The 17,542-nt window shown below is 38.8% G+C and overlaps 1 protein-coding gene across 1 annotated transcript in view; it reads right to left on the bottom strand.

Moving 5' to 3' along the window:
• The window catches only part of LOC145500257 (protocadherin Fat 4-like), a 59,873-nt gene extending 42,445 nt beyond the window's left edge, over window positions 1-17,428 (bottom strand). The window contains exons 1-17 of the mRNA XM_081479761.1: window positions 16,280-17,428; window positions 15,602-15,804; window positions 15,308-15,437; window positions 15,118-15,209; window positions 14,653-14,740; window positions 13,716-13,844; window positions 13,295-13,365; window positions 12,589-12,820; window positions 11,674-11,907; window positions 10,996-11,253; window positions 10,596-10,643; window positions 10,189-10,240; window positions 9,598-9,725; window positions 6,736-6,869; window positions 5,981-6,068; window positions 5,749-5,863; window positions 3,791-3,970 (exon numbers count right to left, since the gene is read on the bottom strand). Of these exons, the coding sequence (XP_081335887.1) occupies window positions 3,791-3,970; window positions 5,749-5,863; window positions 5,981-6,068; window positions 6,736-6,869; window positions 9,598-9,725; window positions 10,189-10,240; window positions 10,596-10,643; window positions 10,996-11,253; window positions 11,674-11,907; window positions 12,589-12,820; window positions 13,295-13,365; window positions 13,716-13,844; window positions 14,653-14,740; window positions 15,118-15,209; window positions 15,308-15,310 (1,852 nt within the window). The 5' untranslated portion in view covers window positions 15,311-15,437; window positions 15,602-15,804; window positions 16,280-17,428. The remainder of the gene's footprint in view (window positions 1-3,790; window positions 3,971-5,748; window positions 5,864-5,980; window positions 6,069-6,735; window positions 6,870-9,597; window positions 9,726-10,188; window positions 10,241-10,595; window positions 10,644-10,995; window positions 11,254-11,673; window positions 11,908-12,588; window positions 12,821-13,294; window positions 13,366-13,715; window positions 13,845-14,652; window positions 14,741-15,117; window positions 15,210-15,307; window positions 15,438-15,601; window positions 15,805-16,279) is intronic.
• Window positions 17,429-17,542: the final 114 nt, after the last annotated feature.

Raw genomic sequence — 17,542 nt, forward strand, 5'->3', positions numbered from 1 at the left:
AGTCCCGTTCAAAAGAAGGGACGAAATAAAATAGAGCGAGATGCGTGACGGTAACACAATGCTATATTTATGAAACATCTCACAAAAACATGATTACTATTCATAACGTGCTGAAAGTGCCATAACTAGATATCTCTCACAATTAATGATTTTTAGTTTGTATATGATTCTGTAAATTTTTTTTCATGCATCTCTAACGTTTATAGGTAATAATACCTTTCTGATAATGTCTGTTTCCATCTGAAATTTTGTGAAATGATTATTTAATATACATATGCGACTTAATTCCGTTTATGTTTTTGCAGAGAGCATGGGTCATTTATTATTGATTTACGTTTATGAGCGGCTGCGTTGTTTGAAAACACAAAGATGTTGCATGACGAGTTCGAAACAGGATTCCCGTACTAAACGAAACCAAGGAGCAAATAATGAGACTGATTTCCGTGTGTCGTCAGTTCCTTTCCTTAATAAACCGCGCACTGAACGGCCAGCTAAATTGATTTTATTGCATTGAAGATACATGTAACTGAAATACAAAAGTTTTATGGCAGGACTATATCACATTTTAAAAATTAAGGAGAGAAGAAAACTGATGAGGTCAAGTTAGTGGAAGAGGGGTGTCGAATTCTAAGAGATAACCCTCAACCGTCCGGACCTCGACACAACATTGTAAACTCCGTGTAGTTATATGACTCAGGTCTGTCCGTCGCATAATTGTGGGATGTGGAAGACAAAGTATACCGTCACGCATGCGCACTGAAAATTCAAAGGTTAATCTATAAATACCTCCTCCCTGTGCTTAATTGTGAAATTAATTAGAAAACGCTGATTCACCTTCTCGGTAATACCTCTGTATTGCTTAAAGGCCGAAAAATGTCTAAAAAAAACTATTGTAATAATTATAAAATATCTAGATAGCAGCAGACATGTAAAGATTTTAAGGAAAACGACCAATTTTTTAAGTTTGCAAGACATGTTTCGACAGAGCTTCTGTCATCTTCAGTTGAATGAATGATTACAAAGCAAGTTGAATAATAAGTAGGCAAAAATGCTAATCAAGACAAATAGTAACAACAGAACGTGAAAAGGTGTAAGTTAAAAGGATAATTTTAGATTTACATGGTGTAATTGCTGATTGAGGGAAGGTAGTTCTTTTTGAATATGAATAGCCTCCTTTCATATTCAAAAAGAACTACCTTCCCTCAATCAGCAATTACACCATGTAAATCTAAAATTATCCTTTTAACTTACACCTTTTCACGTTCTGTTGTTACTATTTGTCTTGATTAGCATTTTTGCCTACTTATTATTCAACTTGCTTTGTAATCATTCATTCAACTGAAGATGACAGAAGCTCTGTCGAAACATGTCTTGCAAACTTAAAAAATTGGTCGTTTTCCTTAAAATTATAAAATAGGAACAAACCTTATAAGAAATGAACAAATCGAAAATATAATGGGTTCAACAAAAATGTATGAAAAAAAAGGCAGTCAAGTTATGGGGAAGGATAGCTCATTCATGGATAATCCTTCACCCAACGGACCACGTACTTAAAGTGTGAACTTTCAATATTTATTTGACTCTGTTTTCGCGATATTGTCATTGTGGTACATAATTCTAACCATAATTCTGTGCCTCACGCACGCGTAAGACACAACCTTTTGTATGCGATTTTGTGAACCTTTCTGGCGAGTTCTGAAATAGTTTCAACACTGAATTAGAACCTTGAAGGAGAGTCTAGTCAACCCACAAGCCACTGTCTGAATAAAGAGTCTTAGAAGGTATTTTCAATAATTTATTTTCGGTTGACTCGTAGCCTTAGGTGGTAAATAAATTTAAAGCGAAAAATTTACAAATTTCGCTTGTTATGTATTTAACTTTGTCTATTCCATGATTCACAAAGATATATATTTTTAGATATTTCCTACTTGGCCAAAACGAAACGAACAAACGCAACAATTTGGTTCCAAGTGTGTCTCCATTCTAGTTCCGTAATATCAGTTTTAATTTATTTTCCCTGTAAAATAATTTTGGCAAACGACAACAGAACGGTTGACTAGCAAGACTCGGTGTCCACGTCTGTGCTCGAATGTACCGTTTGTTTCTAGCTATGTCTCCTTTTATGAGATCAAAACAAGCCTGTTTAAAGCTACATGTGTCATGGTTTTACATTTCGGTATCCTACGAATCATGGAAAGAAGCTACTAGAAGACTGACCTGCCTTCACGCTCTATTAAAAAATAAGCATTGTTTATAAACATTGCCGCAATTTACATTTGTTATTAACATTCGGCAACCTTTGAACAAAAGAACTCAAGAGCACCTACTTATGTCTGGGCCCGTCATAGATGACGTAATGCAAAAATATAACTATTTATCGCGTTCAGAAATTACAGAAGAGTGAAATGTTGAAGCGCGCCGTCTTAATCTTGCTTTGTTTTGGTTTCACTGAAGATCATATTGATGGCTTCATTTCCCAATAACTCGAACACATCATTGTTTATAAACATTGCCGCAATTTACATTTGTTATTAACATTTGGCAACCTTTGAACAAAAGAACTCAAGAGCACCTACTTATGTCTGGGCCCGTCATAGATGACGTAATGCAAAAATATAACTATTTATCGCGTTCAGAAATTACAGAAGAGTGAAATGTTGAAGCGCGCCGTCTTAATCTTGCTTTGTTTTGGTTTCACTGAAGATCATATTGATGGCCTCATTTCCCAATAACTCGAACACATCATTGTTTATAAACATTGCCGCAATTTACATTTGTTATTAACATTTGGCAACCTTTGAACAAAAGAACTCAAGAACACCTACTTATGTCTGGGCCCGTCATAGATGACGTAAGGCAAAAATATAACTATTTATCGCGTTCAGAAATTACAGAAGAGTGAAATGTTGAAGCGCGCCGTCTTAATCTTGCTTTGTTTTGGTTTCACTGAAGATCATATTGATGGCTTCATTTCCCAATAACTCGAACACATCCGCAAATATAATAATAATAATAATTATTATTATTATATTATTATTATTATTATTATTATTATTATTATTATTATTATTATTATATTCCCAGAATTGTTGAAGAAAATGCTAACAGTCAGCGTGTAGTTTGTCATGCTTAACTGGATTTTTTGTCGCCTTTCGTTTTTTTACCTAATGTTCTGATCTTAATTTTAGTACACTAAACTTAATTAACTAAGTTAACTAAGAGCTATACACACGCGATATTTGATTTCCGACAATTCGTTGATTTACTTTGAAGACTAACGAAAACTTTCCAGTACACTTGACTGAGAGATAATTCATTGCATGAATGGCTCCTCTTGGTCCAGAAATACAAAGAACGCCAGATTTAAAAGTAAATGTTAAAATATTTGAAGGTCAATTTATGGCGAGAAATACCTAGGTCGTCAAAGGCAACACTCAGCCATCAGACCTTCGACTTTCCCATAACGAAGGAAGGAGTATTTAAATATGAACTTTCGGGCTTTCGCTTAATTATGGTGCATCGTTTGACACATGACTCCTCTGCGCATGAGTAATGATTAATCAGGTTATTTACTATCAAAGCAAATGACATCGATAAAACTCGATTTAAACGTTGACTGTTCTGTTGGCCTTTTTACTCCTTTCATGCATTCTAAATTAATATTCAACAAAAACAGCACTTATTTTCCCAACTGATCAAGGCGTAAAGTTTACCTTTACAATAAATCAGCACATGAACAATAATATCTTAAAATAATTATGTCAACAGGTAAATATTTAAGGTAAAATACCTTTAAAATTGCCCATAAGTATCCAGGCCTCCGGTGCTTCGAGTGACAACACGTCGCCGAGATCTGGGTCCGAGACTATTTTGGCGCCATTCTTCAGCTCTGCCTGAACACCTCCACGAATGTCCAGGACTTTACCATTCTCCTCTCGGTCTAAAGGCCAGTGATGATCACGATAGAAACCTAAAGGTGTATATCAAACAAGAGAAACCCGCCATTAAAGAAGCTACGTCACGGTTTTCTCATTTTGACAAGTTTAGCCTGAATTTTTCAAGTTCGCTGTTTGTAGCAATCCATGCTTATCTGGTGAAGAATACAAAAGCAAAAACCGACACAACATAGAATGATTTTTTGAAGGTGTACTATATTTCGGCTGGCCAAACCAGCCTTCTTCATGTACAATGGAAGATTTTACATTGGTGCGTGTTTTTATATAGCCGATATTTACGTAATACCGGAAATACGCAAAAGTAATTGATAGTGTAAATTGAAGATAAGCATACGGTAAAATAAAATAACATGATAAAAGAACATAATAAAAGAAAAAAAATGGAAACAATTAATATGTTTCTTCGCGGATGTTCAGACCATTAGGATCAATTGTTCTGCCTTTTTGAATTGAAAAAGCTTCCCTGGCCTTACGGATAGAGTCTCGGTTAGAAACGATTTTTTCGATGGGGATTAATTGCATGTCGTTAACAGTGTGGTTAGGAGAGGACAGGAAATGTTCGGCGGCTGTAGTAGGTTTAGATTTGTCGAGGAAAAGGTTGTTGTTATTCATCGTGGTAGATGCAATAATAAAGTGTATTATCGTTTGTCTCACGATGTAGTCACTTGAGATGTAGATCGCGACGTTTCGACGGCTTACTGCTAGTCTTCTTCAGGCGATAAGGTCGACTGATTGCACGGTATCATTTATATCACAAAGGTCGGCTGTGATTGGTGCATTTCGATCCTCCTATTGTTCCATTATTCCGGCGAGTAGCTGTTCCCTCAGTGGTCCGCTGTTGTACCGTTCTCCTGTTGTTGTGTTTCTTGATCGTGGGTATCCATGCTTCAGGAATTTCAATTCCACTATCCCTGTTGATGTTGTTAGGGTGAAGTCTTATGTGAATAGCTTCCTTGACCCTACGTGTGTACCAGTGAGGATCTCGATCAATAAAAGGTTTAGATTTGTTGTTAGGGTTATCTATGGTACGGCAGTGTTCATTAAATCAGTCTTTTAATCTTCGTTTCGTCTCTCCCATGTATTGTAAATTACAGCGGTTACATTGAATCATGTAGATGAGGTTTTTAGTCTCACAGGTCAGGTTGGATTTTATGGGGCGCGTTTCCCCGGTAGAAAAGAAGGTATATGTAGTAAGTCCGTGAGAAATGTAGGAACAAGTAGCACAGTTATCTGGTGAGGTTAACCAGCCTCGTTCCTTTATGGTTTATTAGTATCTCTTTGGTGCTTTCCTATCTTAGTAAACTACTATTTTTAGGCTTCCTCCAATTTAAAGATAAGTTTGTACGTTACCCAAATAACTTAAAATACCGTGACTGAACTCCTTTCTGCATGCTCGTACTCGAAAAGGATTAGGGAAATTTAACTGAATTTAATTTAAAGCCGTAAATTAAAATAACAGTGGGACGTTTTGAACAACGGACAGAAATCGCAATTCGATGTCCTTGTTTTTCCCACTCGCATCTGTTCCAGAGGCTCCGATTATCGTCGCGTCGATTGTTCAGCTCATCTGACATATACACTTCGCGTAGCTCCAACAAACACCCCGCACTTACCCCCTCCCCAGTCCTCTTACGATGTGACGACATTTGAGGATACATACACCACAACAGCACACGCCACACCGTTGCCCAGAACGTAATTTTGCAGCCACCTGAAAGCTAACCTGTTTCGCGACTTATGTTATTAATCAAACGAATTTGCCATCAACAAGATATTAATGTTTTGTACTTACTTGTTTGGTTAACGAATTCGTACTTAATTTGTCCATAAACAGAATTCATTTCATCTTGATCTTTGTCTATGGCAGTCACTTGACCAACAACTTTGCTGTTACCGGCATACATTCCCTGAAATCAAGAAAAGTAAACAAGCAAACAGCGAAAAATTCTCTCGTTAAACTTTTATGTTTAGACACTACGAGGGGAAGACAAGAAAGAAGAATTAAAACACGACGTGATGCTTACCTCTTTTGCAGTAAAAAAGAACTTTTGCTGAGTAAACGAAGGAGTGTTGTCGTTAACATTTTCAAGCTCGACAATAACTGTTGTATTTCTAAAAGAAAAAAGAGTTTTGCGACAATTCATGTAACGTCCCTTGGTTTAGAGATAGCAGAAGCTCACGCTGTTTCTTAGTATCATGAGGAGACGATGTCTTAATGACATTACTAGTTTGCTTTTACTATGATACGCTCTGCTCCGCAGTAGATAAAATAGCAGGGGCGGATCTAGGGGGAGGGTCACAGGAGGTGGAACCTTTCTTTCACCCCCCCCCCCCCCTCCTCTGAGATGAAGCCTTCTTCTTCGTATTCGCTTTTAAAATTTGTTTACCTCACCAGTCAGTTGCGCCATTCCTTAGCGGTGCACCCCTCTAACAAAAATCTTGGATCCGCCCCTGACGTTTGTTTCATTTTACTCTCTAACTAGATTTGACATGGAGCCGAGTCTTTTTGTTGAATAGGAACCCAGTGAAGCCTTTCGTTTTTCGTTAAGTGTAGTCTTTTTTGCAGTTTTTGAACTCCAGCGGAAGTAAAGAGTGATATAAGAGGTCAAAAGGCTTAGACGAGCGATTCGTGGGCTGTATGTAGGGGAAGATTAGGGGTTAGCTGTAGCTAGCTAGACTCTTTAGGTCTCAACTGGGCATCTTCGTGAAGAAAAAGGGGAGCTCCCCGAAACTGACGAGGAGGGCGCAGAGCTAGAACAGAAAACAACAAACTACTGACCCCGTAAGCGGTGGATGTCCTTCGTCTGTGGCGGTCAGTGTCAATGTGTATTTCTGTGGACTTTCGTCGTAATCAAACTCTTGGTAACTTGATATAACACCAGTCGAACTGTCCACCTCAAACTGAGGAGGAACCTGTCATTAGCGGAACAAACAAAGATCAGAATATTTCCTTGAGAAGCAAGTGAAAGAAAAGAACGAGAAAAACGTCAACCGTTTACGGTAGCCAAACGTTATTTCTAGAGACCTCATCATCTTGATGAAATATATAGACAAAGCTGCTGCTGTTGCTGCTGCTGCCGCTGCTGCTAGTCTAGCGAAGGCCATAGCACCTTGTACATAGAAACCAGGAGTGAAACATTCCTGGTCGATACTTTGGTCCGAGTTTAAACAGTTTTAAATTATGAAATTGATGCACCGCTATTATTTCGTTTCAATGACCTATTTGAATAAAAAATATATATCTGAACGCAGGTTCATCTGCAATATATAAACCGGTCAGTGTAAAAACGCAGACTGCAGACCGGGGGTAAAATGTAGACTGAGGGTAAAATAAAACATTAGTAATAAAAAACGAGTCTATATATATATATATATATCTATCTATCTATCTATCTATCTATCTATCTATCTATCTATCTATCTATCTATCTATCTATCTATCTATCTATCTATCTATCTATCTATCTATCTATCTATCTATCTATCTATCTATCTATCTATCTATCTATCTATCTATCTATCTATCTATCTATCTATCTATCTATCTATCTATCTATCTATCTATCTATCTATCTATCTATCTATCTATCTATCTATCTATCTATCTATCTATCTATCTATCTATCTATCTATCTATCTATCTATCTATCTATCTATCTATCTATCTATCTATCTATCTATCTATCTATCTATCTATCTATCTATCTATCTATCTATCTATCTATCTATCTATCTATCTATCTATCTATCTATCTATCTATCTATCTATCTATCTATCTATCTATCTATCTATCTATCTATCTATCTATCTATCTATCTATCTATCTATCTATCTATCTATCTATCTATCTATCTATCTATCTATCTATCTATCTATCTATCTATCTATCTATCTATCTATCTATCTATCTATCTATCTATCTATCTATCTATCTATCTATCTATCTATCTATCTATCTATCTATCTATCTATCTATCTATCTATCTATCTATCTATCTATCTATCTATCTATCTATCTATCTATCTATCTATCTATCTATCTATCTATCTATCTATCTATCTATCTATCTATCTATCTATCTATCTATCTATCTATCTATCTATCTATCTATCTATCTATCTATCTATCTATCTATCTATCTATCTATCTATCTATCTATCTATCTATCTATCTATCTATCTATCTATCTATCTATCTATCTATCTATCTATCTATCTATCTATCTATCTATCTATCTATCTATCTATCTATCTATCTATCTATCTATCTATCTATCTATCTATCTATCTATCTATCTATCTATCTATCTATCTATCTATCTATCTATCTATCTATCTATCTATCTATCTATCTATCTATCTATCTATCTATCTATCTATCTATCTATCTATCTATCTATCTATCTATCTATCTATCTATCTATCTATCTATCTATCTATCTATCTATCTATCTATCTATCTATCTATCTATCTATCTATCTATCTATCTATCTATCTATCTATCTATCTATCTATCTATCTATCTATCTATCTATCTATCTATCTATCTATCTATCTATCTATCTATCTATCTATCTATCTATCTATCTATCTATCTATCTATCTATCTATCTATCTATCTATCTATCTATCTATCTATCTATCTATCTATCTATCTATCTATCTATCTATCTATCTATCTATCTATCTATCTATCTATCTATCTATCTATCTATCTATCTATCTATCTATCTATCTATCTATCTATCTATCTATCTATCTATCTATCTATCTATCTATCTATCTATCTATCTATCTATCTATCTATCTATCTATCTATCTATCTATCTATCTATCTATCTATCTATCTATCTATCTATCTATCTATCTATCTATCTATCTATCTATCTATCTATCTATCTATCTATCTATCTATCTATCTATCTATCTATCTATCTATCTATATATATATATATATATATATATATATATATATATATAAGACTCGTTTTTTATATATCAAAGTCGAGTACAAAGATTGAACGTCTTTCACAAACTAGGCTCGATACCAACAAGTTTAGCTTGCCCTGTTGTTGTGCTGTCGTGTTTTGCTTGCCTTATGTTCCGAACAATTCCAAGGCCATTTTAAGCAACTTATAAGACACGCGGTGATTTGAACGTTATTAAGACTTTGTCGATGAAAACAGGATGAAGGAAATGCGCTGCAAGAGTTGGTCGGTACCAGACCCAATCGCGTAAACAAAATTCAAAATGGCCGACACGTCAACAAAGGTAAAATGCATAGAATTACGATTAGTTCGGGCCCTTGTGGGAAACTTGGTTCAACGAAATGGGGAGATCAAGAACTCAAGGTTTGATAATGTAATGTTTGGCTAAGGCTAGGAAACGCCTTTTGGTTTGACTTTTCGGGATTTTGGAAAAACAAATCACGGGTACGCGTACGAACACTCCCAAGTCTTCATTTGATCCGGACTTGATCCTCGTGTTTTTTATTATTGATATTTTATTTTACCCTCAGTCTGCATTTTACCCCTGGTCTGCAGTCTGCAGTCTGCGTTTTACACTGCCGGAACGATATATAAACCGGTTTTAACATAGAACGATTTTTGAAAACGAAACAAACGCTCGATTTAGTCCACCTGGTCATTTCCTGATGTAATGGCAAAGGTCAGCTCCTTATTGCTGGAAGAATCTCTGTCACTGCTCACAGGACGCAGCACAACAGTCCCTATTAGGGCATCCTCTGGTACGGTCACGGTGTATACAGCTACAATAATACAAATGTGTTACTTGGGACGTAGTCACGGTATGTAAAACAGTAATAATGTGATGAAGAACGCGTTACCAGCATTGTATTCATGGTATACATAGCAGAAATAAGGTGAGGAAGAACCCGGGGAAGAACGCGTTACCAATAACATTGTGACAGCGTACTCAGCTAGAATAAATCGTTACAGAATGCGTTACCGGTGGTATGGTCACAGTGTACACAGCTATAACAATGCAATGAAGAATGCGTTACCAATTTCCTGTGAAGTTGAAGACCATTACGTATAATGTGCCACCAGAACTCCTAGTGACCAGGAGAAATCAAGATCTGTTGGCTCTTTAAAACATATCAGCGCGTTGTTGAGTGAATGTGACATAAGGTCACGCACACAGTTACTCCTCCCTCGCCCCTCTGGATCTTATTGTCTACGATCGATTCTAGTTTAGCTAAAAGGGTTTACCTGATTCAAACTCTGGTGGACTGTCATTCACGTCAGATACGGTAATGTTGACCTGGCAATCACCAAGGAAAACGTAAGTAAGAAGAAACGTTTCTTTTTTTTTTTTTTTTCAATGGAATGTTACCCGTGAAAAAGGAACAAGTTCCTTCGAGTCTGCACCCTCTTTTGAGGTTCCTTGTAAGTTATTTGACTCTCCAAGCCAAATCCTTGTTTTGCTAACAAAGGAACTAATGAGAGAGATATCGTTTATTCAATGAAACACACGTCTGAGAAGAAAATATCGACATGATATTGTGCTCGTTCTCCCTTCTTATAAAGCGTCGTAAATAAAATAGTTTTTACAAGGAGCCCCGACAGCGCTTCTGCTTTTACCCAATAAATAAAACAGTTATTATTTTCTTCTTTACCTTTGTAGTGGAGTTTAAAGACAATTTGCCTTCGTCTTTTGCCATGACCTGAGAAAGATAATAACAGACTCAAATAGCTGATAGGTGATGAGACAAGTTCCCAAGGAATACCCTTAAACCTAGAAGTTTAATCCAAATAAGTGAACTAGAGGCATAACGTTTGTCTTTCCTCCTCCTCCTCATTCATTTTCACTCGCTGGGCAAAAGTTTCTTTGCATATAACAACATCTCGAATCATTTCCCCCCTTTCCTCAAGTTGTGCTTTTCCCCGAAAATTTAAGTGACTCAAGTTTAGCGGAGAAAAGTTTCGCTAAAAAGGGGAAAAGAAAGCACCCCTCCCCTTCCCCTCCCCTGGTAGAGCATTTTTCGTTATATAATGGTCGATTTCGTGTTTCATTACCGTCAATAAGAATGAAGTCTCGCTTCTCGGAGGATCTCGGTCAATGGGACTCTTTACGTATATCACACCACTGAAGGCATCAATAAAGAACCTCTCAAGACTGTTACCACTGACAATGGAGTATCGCAGGCCCATGAGTTGGTCGATATCGCGATCCTGGGCCGAGACTTGTAAAATGGCTGTACCGGTGGTGATGTTCTCGAATATGTCCACTTGATACATAGAGTTGGGAAACAAGGGACTGTGGTCATTTGTGTTCTAAAAACAAAATAAGAATCGCATATTTATTTTTCAGATTATGTGTACTTAATCTCTCCCTTCATAGAAGAAAATGCATTTTCCGTAATAATTCCCAAGAACGATCACTTAAAGTTGCCTTGTCAATTTACATCAGCATAACGAAGTTAAAAAAATGACCAGAACAGAGTAAAGGAAAAAGTCCACCATGTCTATTCAATCCCATTAAAAATCTTTTGATTTCGGTCGTTTTTAGTCGATTTACGCAATGGACAATGTATACCCTTGATATTCTCAGTCATACGGCGAGATCCTTTGGGTCGGTCAGAGGCCGCGACGAAAGAAAAGCCTCTGATATTCATGTTAGGAGTGCTGATTCGTTGTCACAACGATCACTGAAGAGTTGGAATGGAATCCGCCTTAACAAGAAAGCCCGCTTACCTCGACAACCACCTCAACGACTGTGGAATCGTCAAACACTACGCCATAACTGTGGTTACCACGGAGATCTGACACACGAACCAATAAAATGTAGGAGTCGTGTTCCTCTCGGTCCAAGGGGCCGGTGGTGGAAAGCGCGCCGCTTGCAGGATCAACAGTGAAACTGTTATCAGAATCTCCGGACAGGATTGAATACAAAAAGGCAGCATTGATACCAATATCCCCGTCAGTTGCCTAGATCAAAAAAGTACTTTCATCAGTCAGACATTTAAGTAATGTTAATACACCGTAGGATCTTCGGTCATAAAGTTGAGTAACAAGATCGGACGACACGAAGTGGTTAAATAAAATTTGAGAAAAAAAAAGCCGCAAAGTTTAACTTTTTGGCGAGTAAAAGTAGTTGAATTGTCCTCTAGATCCACGAGAGAGGGAAATTTTTCAAATGCAGCTGTCCTACAAAAGCGCGCGTAAATAACATCCGACAATGACTAACCTCTTTCAGGCGTTCACTTAGGTGGGGCGCAGCATGAAAAACGGCGAGCGAAAAAATAGAAGAGAAGCGCGGCGAGATAAAGCGACCTCTTGTTAAGTTTGCCTACAGGCGTTCTTCCCCTTTCCCTCGTCCTGCTTCCCTCCTATTTTTTCCTTCGCCGTTTTTCGCGCTGCGCCCCAACTAATTATATAAGTCAACGTTTGAAAGAGGCTAGGGAATGCCGTGCTTAGTGTGCAGTGCTCTAGTTTTCAGTGATATTACTCCTTCGCGTTTCTCTGTCTTAGTTTACTTATATTTAGCGTTTCGCCTGCAATAGCTGCGATCAACGTACAAAAACGTATTCACGTATTATTGCAACGTTTCATTACATTCAGTATCACAACAAACCAAAAGCAAGTTCTAAGAAACGAGAGTCAACAAACCGTCAGATTCAAGATGACATGTGCAGGTTGTTGTTCTTTCACCGCCACAACGTAGTGCCGCTGACTAAATACCGGGCTATGATCGTTGATGTCGGAGACATTTATCATAACTTGAACTTCAACCTCGTTGACTTTATCTTTAGCTATAACCCTGATGATGTGTTGGTCAGTGGTTTCTCGATCTAATGCAGTGACCGTCTTTATCTCACCAGAGGCCTTGTCGATCGAAAATCTGCCATAAGAAACGTAATATCAAGACTGAAGAATATACGCTTTGTACATAGTTAATAGGGGGAATGGTTATGAAATTCGACAAAGCTCTTTGTTGTATGTTTTGTTCTCTTTTTTGGACTTGATCGTGCACAAAACACAATAGTTGTTTACTCCGTACTGAAGAATTAACCAATAGAAACGTGTTGGTTGCGTAATTCATGCATACTGCATGAGCGAAAAACAAAAGATTGTGTACGGTCGTGGACCTTCCAACATAAATCTTGGCATCTTTGTTTGCTCCTTTTTTGTTTGCCGAACCTCATAACCAGTCCCCTCTATTAACTATGCTTTGTAGAATGAATACTGGAATACAATGAAAAGCTTTTTAGACGGTCTCGCTCGGTTCCGAAAACTCGAGTCGTTTACATGCGATGTTTCGTAACAGCCTAACTCTGTGTCAACATCAACATGAAAACTTTTTTGAGCAACTTACTTCATGTAGTCTTCTACAAGTTTGAGGCTGTAAGTGACTTCTGCATTGACGCCTTCGTCATCGTCAATTGCCTGTAAAAATGACACAGTTTGAGTTATTAGTAAAACAGCTGTCTCAAACTGCTTGATAGTTCAGTTTCCGTTGTGAAGACATTAAACCAGTTGTGACACCCCGGGCATCATATTAAGGTGGTGTTGCTCCTAGTAATCATTGTCTTGACATAATGCAAGACTGTGTATGGAATCCTGCTCTACATGTAAAGGTACAGAAATTACATTCTTACAGTTAATTCCGGCAACCCCTTTTCAACATCCCTCCTACGTTTTGCCCTTACATTTTACATCCCCTCCCCCCATCTCCTACCACCACTTGGTGACTCTAATGATTGATTTTCCAAACCGCTAATGCGATGTTTATTTACCGTGACCATCCCCACGATCAGACCAGCTTTTCCTTCATCTACGGTGAAATGGTATCCCTCGGGTTCAGTAAATACGGGTGGGTTATCATTGACGTCAGTGATATGAACCACTAGACTCTCGGTTGTTGCCTGTGAAGAAGTAACATATCGTGCATGTATTGCTACTAGATTGCAAAGTGCGCGAACAACTTCAGCCAGGCGTTCTCGACCGCTGTGTCTGACGTCACTAATGACGTCTTTCAGGCGCTCAACACCAGCTTTCACCCTAGAGAAAATACTTTACGACATTGCAGATAACTTTTCACTAACCATGACCAATGTGAACAGGACCAAAACAATTATCGGTTTCTTTCTTTCTTTAAAAAATACTGTGGTGTAGTCTGCCGCTGGTTCTTATGCCTATGCTAAACACCATTCGCCTTCAAAATACATCTTTCACAACGTTTACAATGTTAATCACCACTTGTCTTTTCTTGGTCGTCGTCAAAGTAATCCTTGCAACCATAGACTCGTTATTCCTTTTTGCAGGTTTTTTAGGAATAACAATGACAGTGTTCAGTTGTAAGTTTCCATTCCTACCGTGCGTACTCTTACTTGCGCGTACTTCTTCTCGCGCGTACTCTTACTCGCGCGTATTCTTACTCACGCGTACTCTTACTCGCGCATACTATTACTCGCGCGAACTCTAACTTGCGCGTACTACTGAGTGTGCTATGTCGTGTGTGAGAAACCAAAAACTGCAAGGGACCGCATACGATAAACGCTGCCAACGTAGGATCTATGTCGTGTGTGCCTGGATCATCCCTTACACCTTTGCTTCTGCGCCTACTATTCATATACTCTTCAATATCCACCTTGCTCCTCTCATGAGAAATACAATGACGTTAACTTCTCAACAAACCAGAAAACATGATTGTGCAGTAACTGCGCTACAAACCTTTCCTCCCCCATCCCTAGCCGTGATTTCTAGAGAAAACTGGGCGTTAGTTTCTCTGTCCAGCTTTTGAAGAGTCGAGAGGGTTCCGCTGAAAGCCAAGGGGAGAAATGTTCACCGTCAGTTGATAACGAAAATAATATCTTCTTTGGTCGGTATCCTGAGAGAGCACAAGTCCTCCTGCCCTGTGCTTGTTCCATCAGTCGTGAGAGAGCTGAGACGAGTGACATTCGAGCCGTTGAAAAAATCCGCACTTCTGAAGCAGTACTCAGTAATTTAGAGCAGCTTTCCTGAGTTGTTGCTCTATATATAAACTCGTTACCGACAACAACAAAAAACAACAACAACAACAACAAGCTATTAGAACGATTGTGTCTTTAATTCATCGGGCTCAAATCTCAAGCGTCTCTCTCAAGAGGTAAACTGAACATCAACAGAATGTTTCATACAAGTCCGTTGTGCCATTACCTGTTTAGATCTATAGCGAAAGCGCCACCAGTATTCCCGGAGAAAATACTGTAGCTAACAAAAGCATTCAGACCTTCATCGGCGTCAACAGCCTTTAAGATAAAAATCATAGTAAAACGGTTAAAGAAGTTTCCAAATTTTCTTTCTTTTTTTCACCAAGTATAGTCACCATGAGCGTGCGAATACGTACCATGACAGTATAGAAGGCAGTATTCGTAGAAGCTCCTTCAGACACGCTTGTCTCGTTTGGTAAATTCGTAAAAGTTGGATTGTTGTCATTTTCATCGCCAATTGTAACTTGTACTTGACAGTCTCCAAATCTAAAGTGAATAAATGAAAACAGCATCAAACGACTACGAACGTCTCAAATTCTCAACAATTAGCTAACACTTGCATATTTTAAACTTTTTTTGTTTTTGTTATCGATGAACATTATAAATTCTTATCTGCTGGTTGATTCATTGTAGAAAAGTAAAATCTCTACCTTGCTTGTCCACTGATCGGTTGGTCTGTGGCTCGTACAGTTAGCTTATAGAGGCCCAACTCCTCACGGTCAAAACTGGCCGTGGTATAAATGGTGCCATTGAGAGGATCAATGGTAAAGGACTTGTAATGGTCATTGGGGTCTGGGACAAGACTAAAGCGGACGGTACCACTTGGTCCTAGATCAGGGTCTGAGGCAGAGATCTGTGCAAACAAATGATTACTCAAATGTCATATGTTAACTAATACCCGTCCAACACCGTAAAATTCATAACAGCACAATCTTCTCGGAGACAGTCTTTCCATGATTACCTGCAGTTCAGTCGTCAGGTAACAGCGCTTTGCTTTTAATTGCCAGTTGCTCAGCGTGATGTACAACTTGGGCTTCCTGTGATGTAATTGTACGTCGACCTGCATAGGATGCGGCCGGTTCGAAAACCGAATTTAATATTTTCCTCGGCCAGTAATAATTCTCGAGCCAAAAGGAATCCTGAGTTTCTAACTTTGGTATTGAAATAGCGTTTTAGCTGTCTCAAAACTTGTTCTTTCTGGAATTCTAATCCATAATTAGTTGGTAAAATGTATGATGACGAGACAAAAACTTCTCCGTTTCCTAGTTATGACGTAGCAAGTTATGAAGTAACAAGTAATGCGTGACTGTGTCACGCATTCTTCTCACCTGTACTACAAACGTGTTTTCTGGTCGGTTCTCGGACACAGTCTCCCTGTAAACGGCTTGAGAACACTCAGGATTGTTGTCGTTCAAGTCCGTGACATTGACCGTGACAGATGCAACGGCCTGTAATTGCTCCGACGTCAAAGTCTCCTTTGCGACGACCTTAAAGAAAAGCGACACCACACTATTCGAAACAAGCTACCGCTAGCTTACCAATACAGCTACCTCTCATAACGTCCGTTCGCGACAGAGCGCTTTGGCGCGAACTGTACAAAGTAAAGTAATTTTCTTCACAGCCTAAGTAGTCACCTGGTAGCTAACTGGTAGTGAACACTGACATTCTCCTTCTTTGTCACGCAGTCCTTCGTCTCGGTAGTATTAAGAAAAGATTGGTGACAAGCCAGTAGAAGGTCTACATCCAATGCTTTTCCTGGCTATAGCTTTGTTGTTTAGACGTCGGCGTCTCGATCTCCTTCGCCAGCTTCGCCAGAGAGCTGGGCTTACAGAACTCGTAGCACGACGTTCATGAGTAACATAGGGGCATGGGCTGCACCAGGAGGGGAGGGGAGTAGCCTCCAACACAGAGGCTTGCGTGACGAGCTTCGAAGCTAGAGTAGCCTGCGTAGCTGGCGGGATTTCGCGCGCGAGCGCTTTTGTTTTGGCGGCGAAGCGGCGAGGAGATTGGTAAGGATAAATGTCGGCTTCGCCGTCGGAGCTCACTCGCTTGCGAATCCCGCCAGCTACACAGGCTACAACCCAGAGAAGCTCTTCATAGGAGAGTACACTAGACAGGAGGAGGCGTTTGGAAAATGCTGTGGGAAGATGTTATTTCGTGCTCGGCAGGTTTACTTAAACTGAGGAGTAGTTAGAAGACCTAATCACTACGAAAGAATCACATTACTCTTTCCAAACGCATGTTCTTGGCGTGAAACCCCATGAAAGACGATAACAATCTCGACTTGTTAATAATAGCGAGAACAAGACTCTAGAGAGTGACAAGTACGGCGATCTATAACATGTTGTTGGCCAGGGACTTGAGTGACTATTCAAACAAAACTCCCGAGCAATGCTTTCCCTGATTTGGTAGCGTTAGTTATGCGAGACAAAGAAAGTCTGATACCGAGTGATCAAAGCTACTGAACAATAATTACATGCGACTGACCTGGAAAGAATGCACTTCTTCAGTTTCACGATCGATCTTATCATTGACCAGAATGTAGCCAGCAGGCGTGACAGTGAACTTGCCTCCAGCGCGTTCGAGGTTGT

This window comes from Orbicella franksi, chromosome 10 (assembly GCF_964199315.1).
Source record: "Orbicella franksi chromosome 10, jaOrbFran1.1, whole genome shotgun sequence".
Lineage (NCBI taxonomy): Eukaryota > Metazoa > Cnidaria > Anthozoa > Scleractinia > Merulinidae > Orbicella > Orbicella franksi.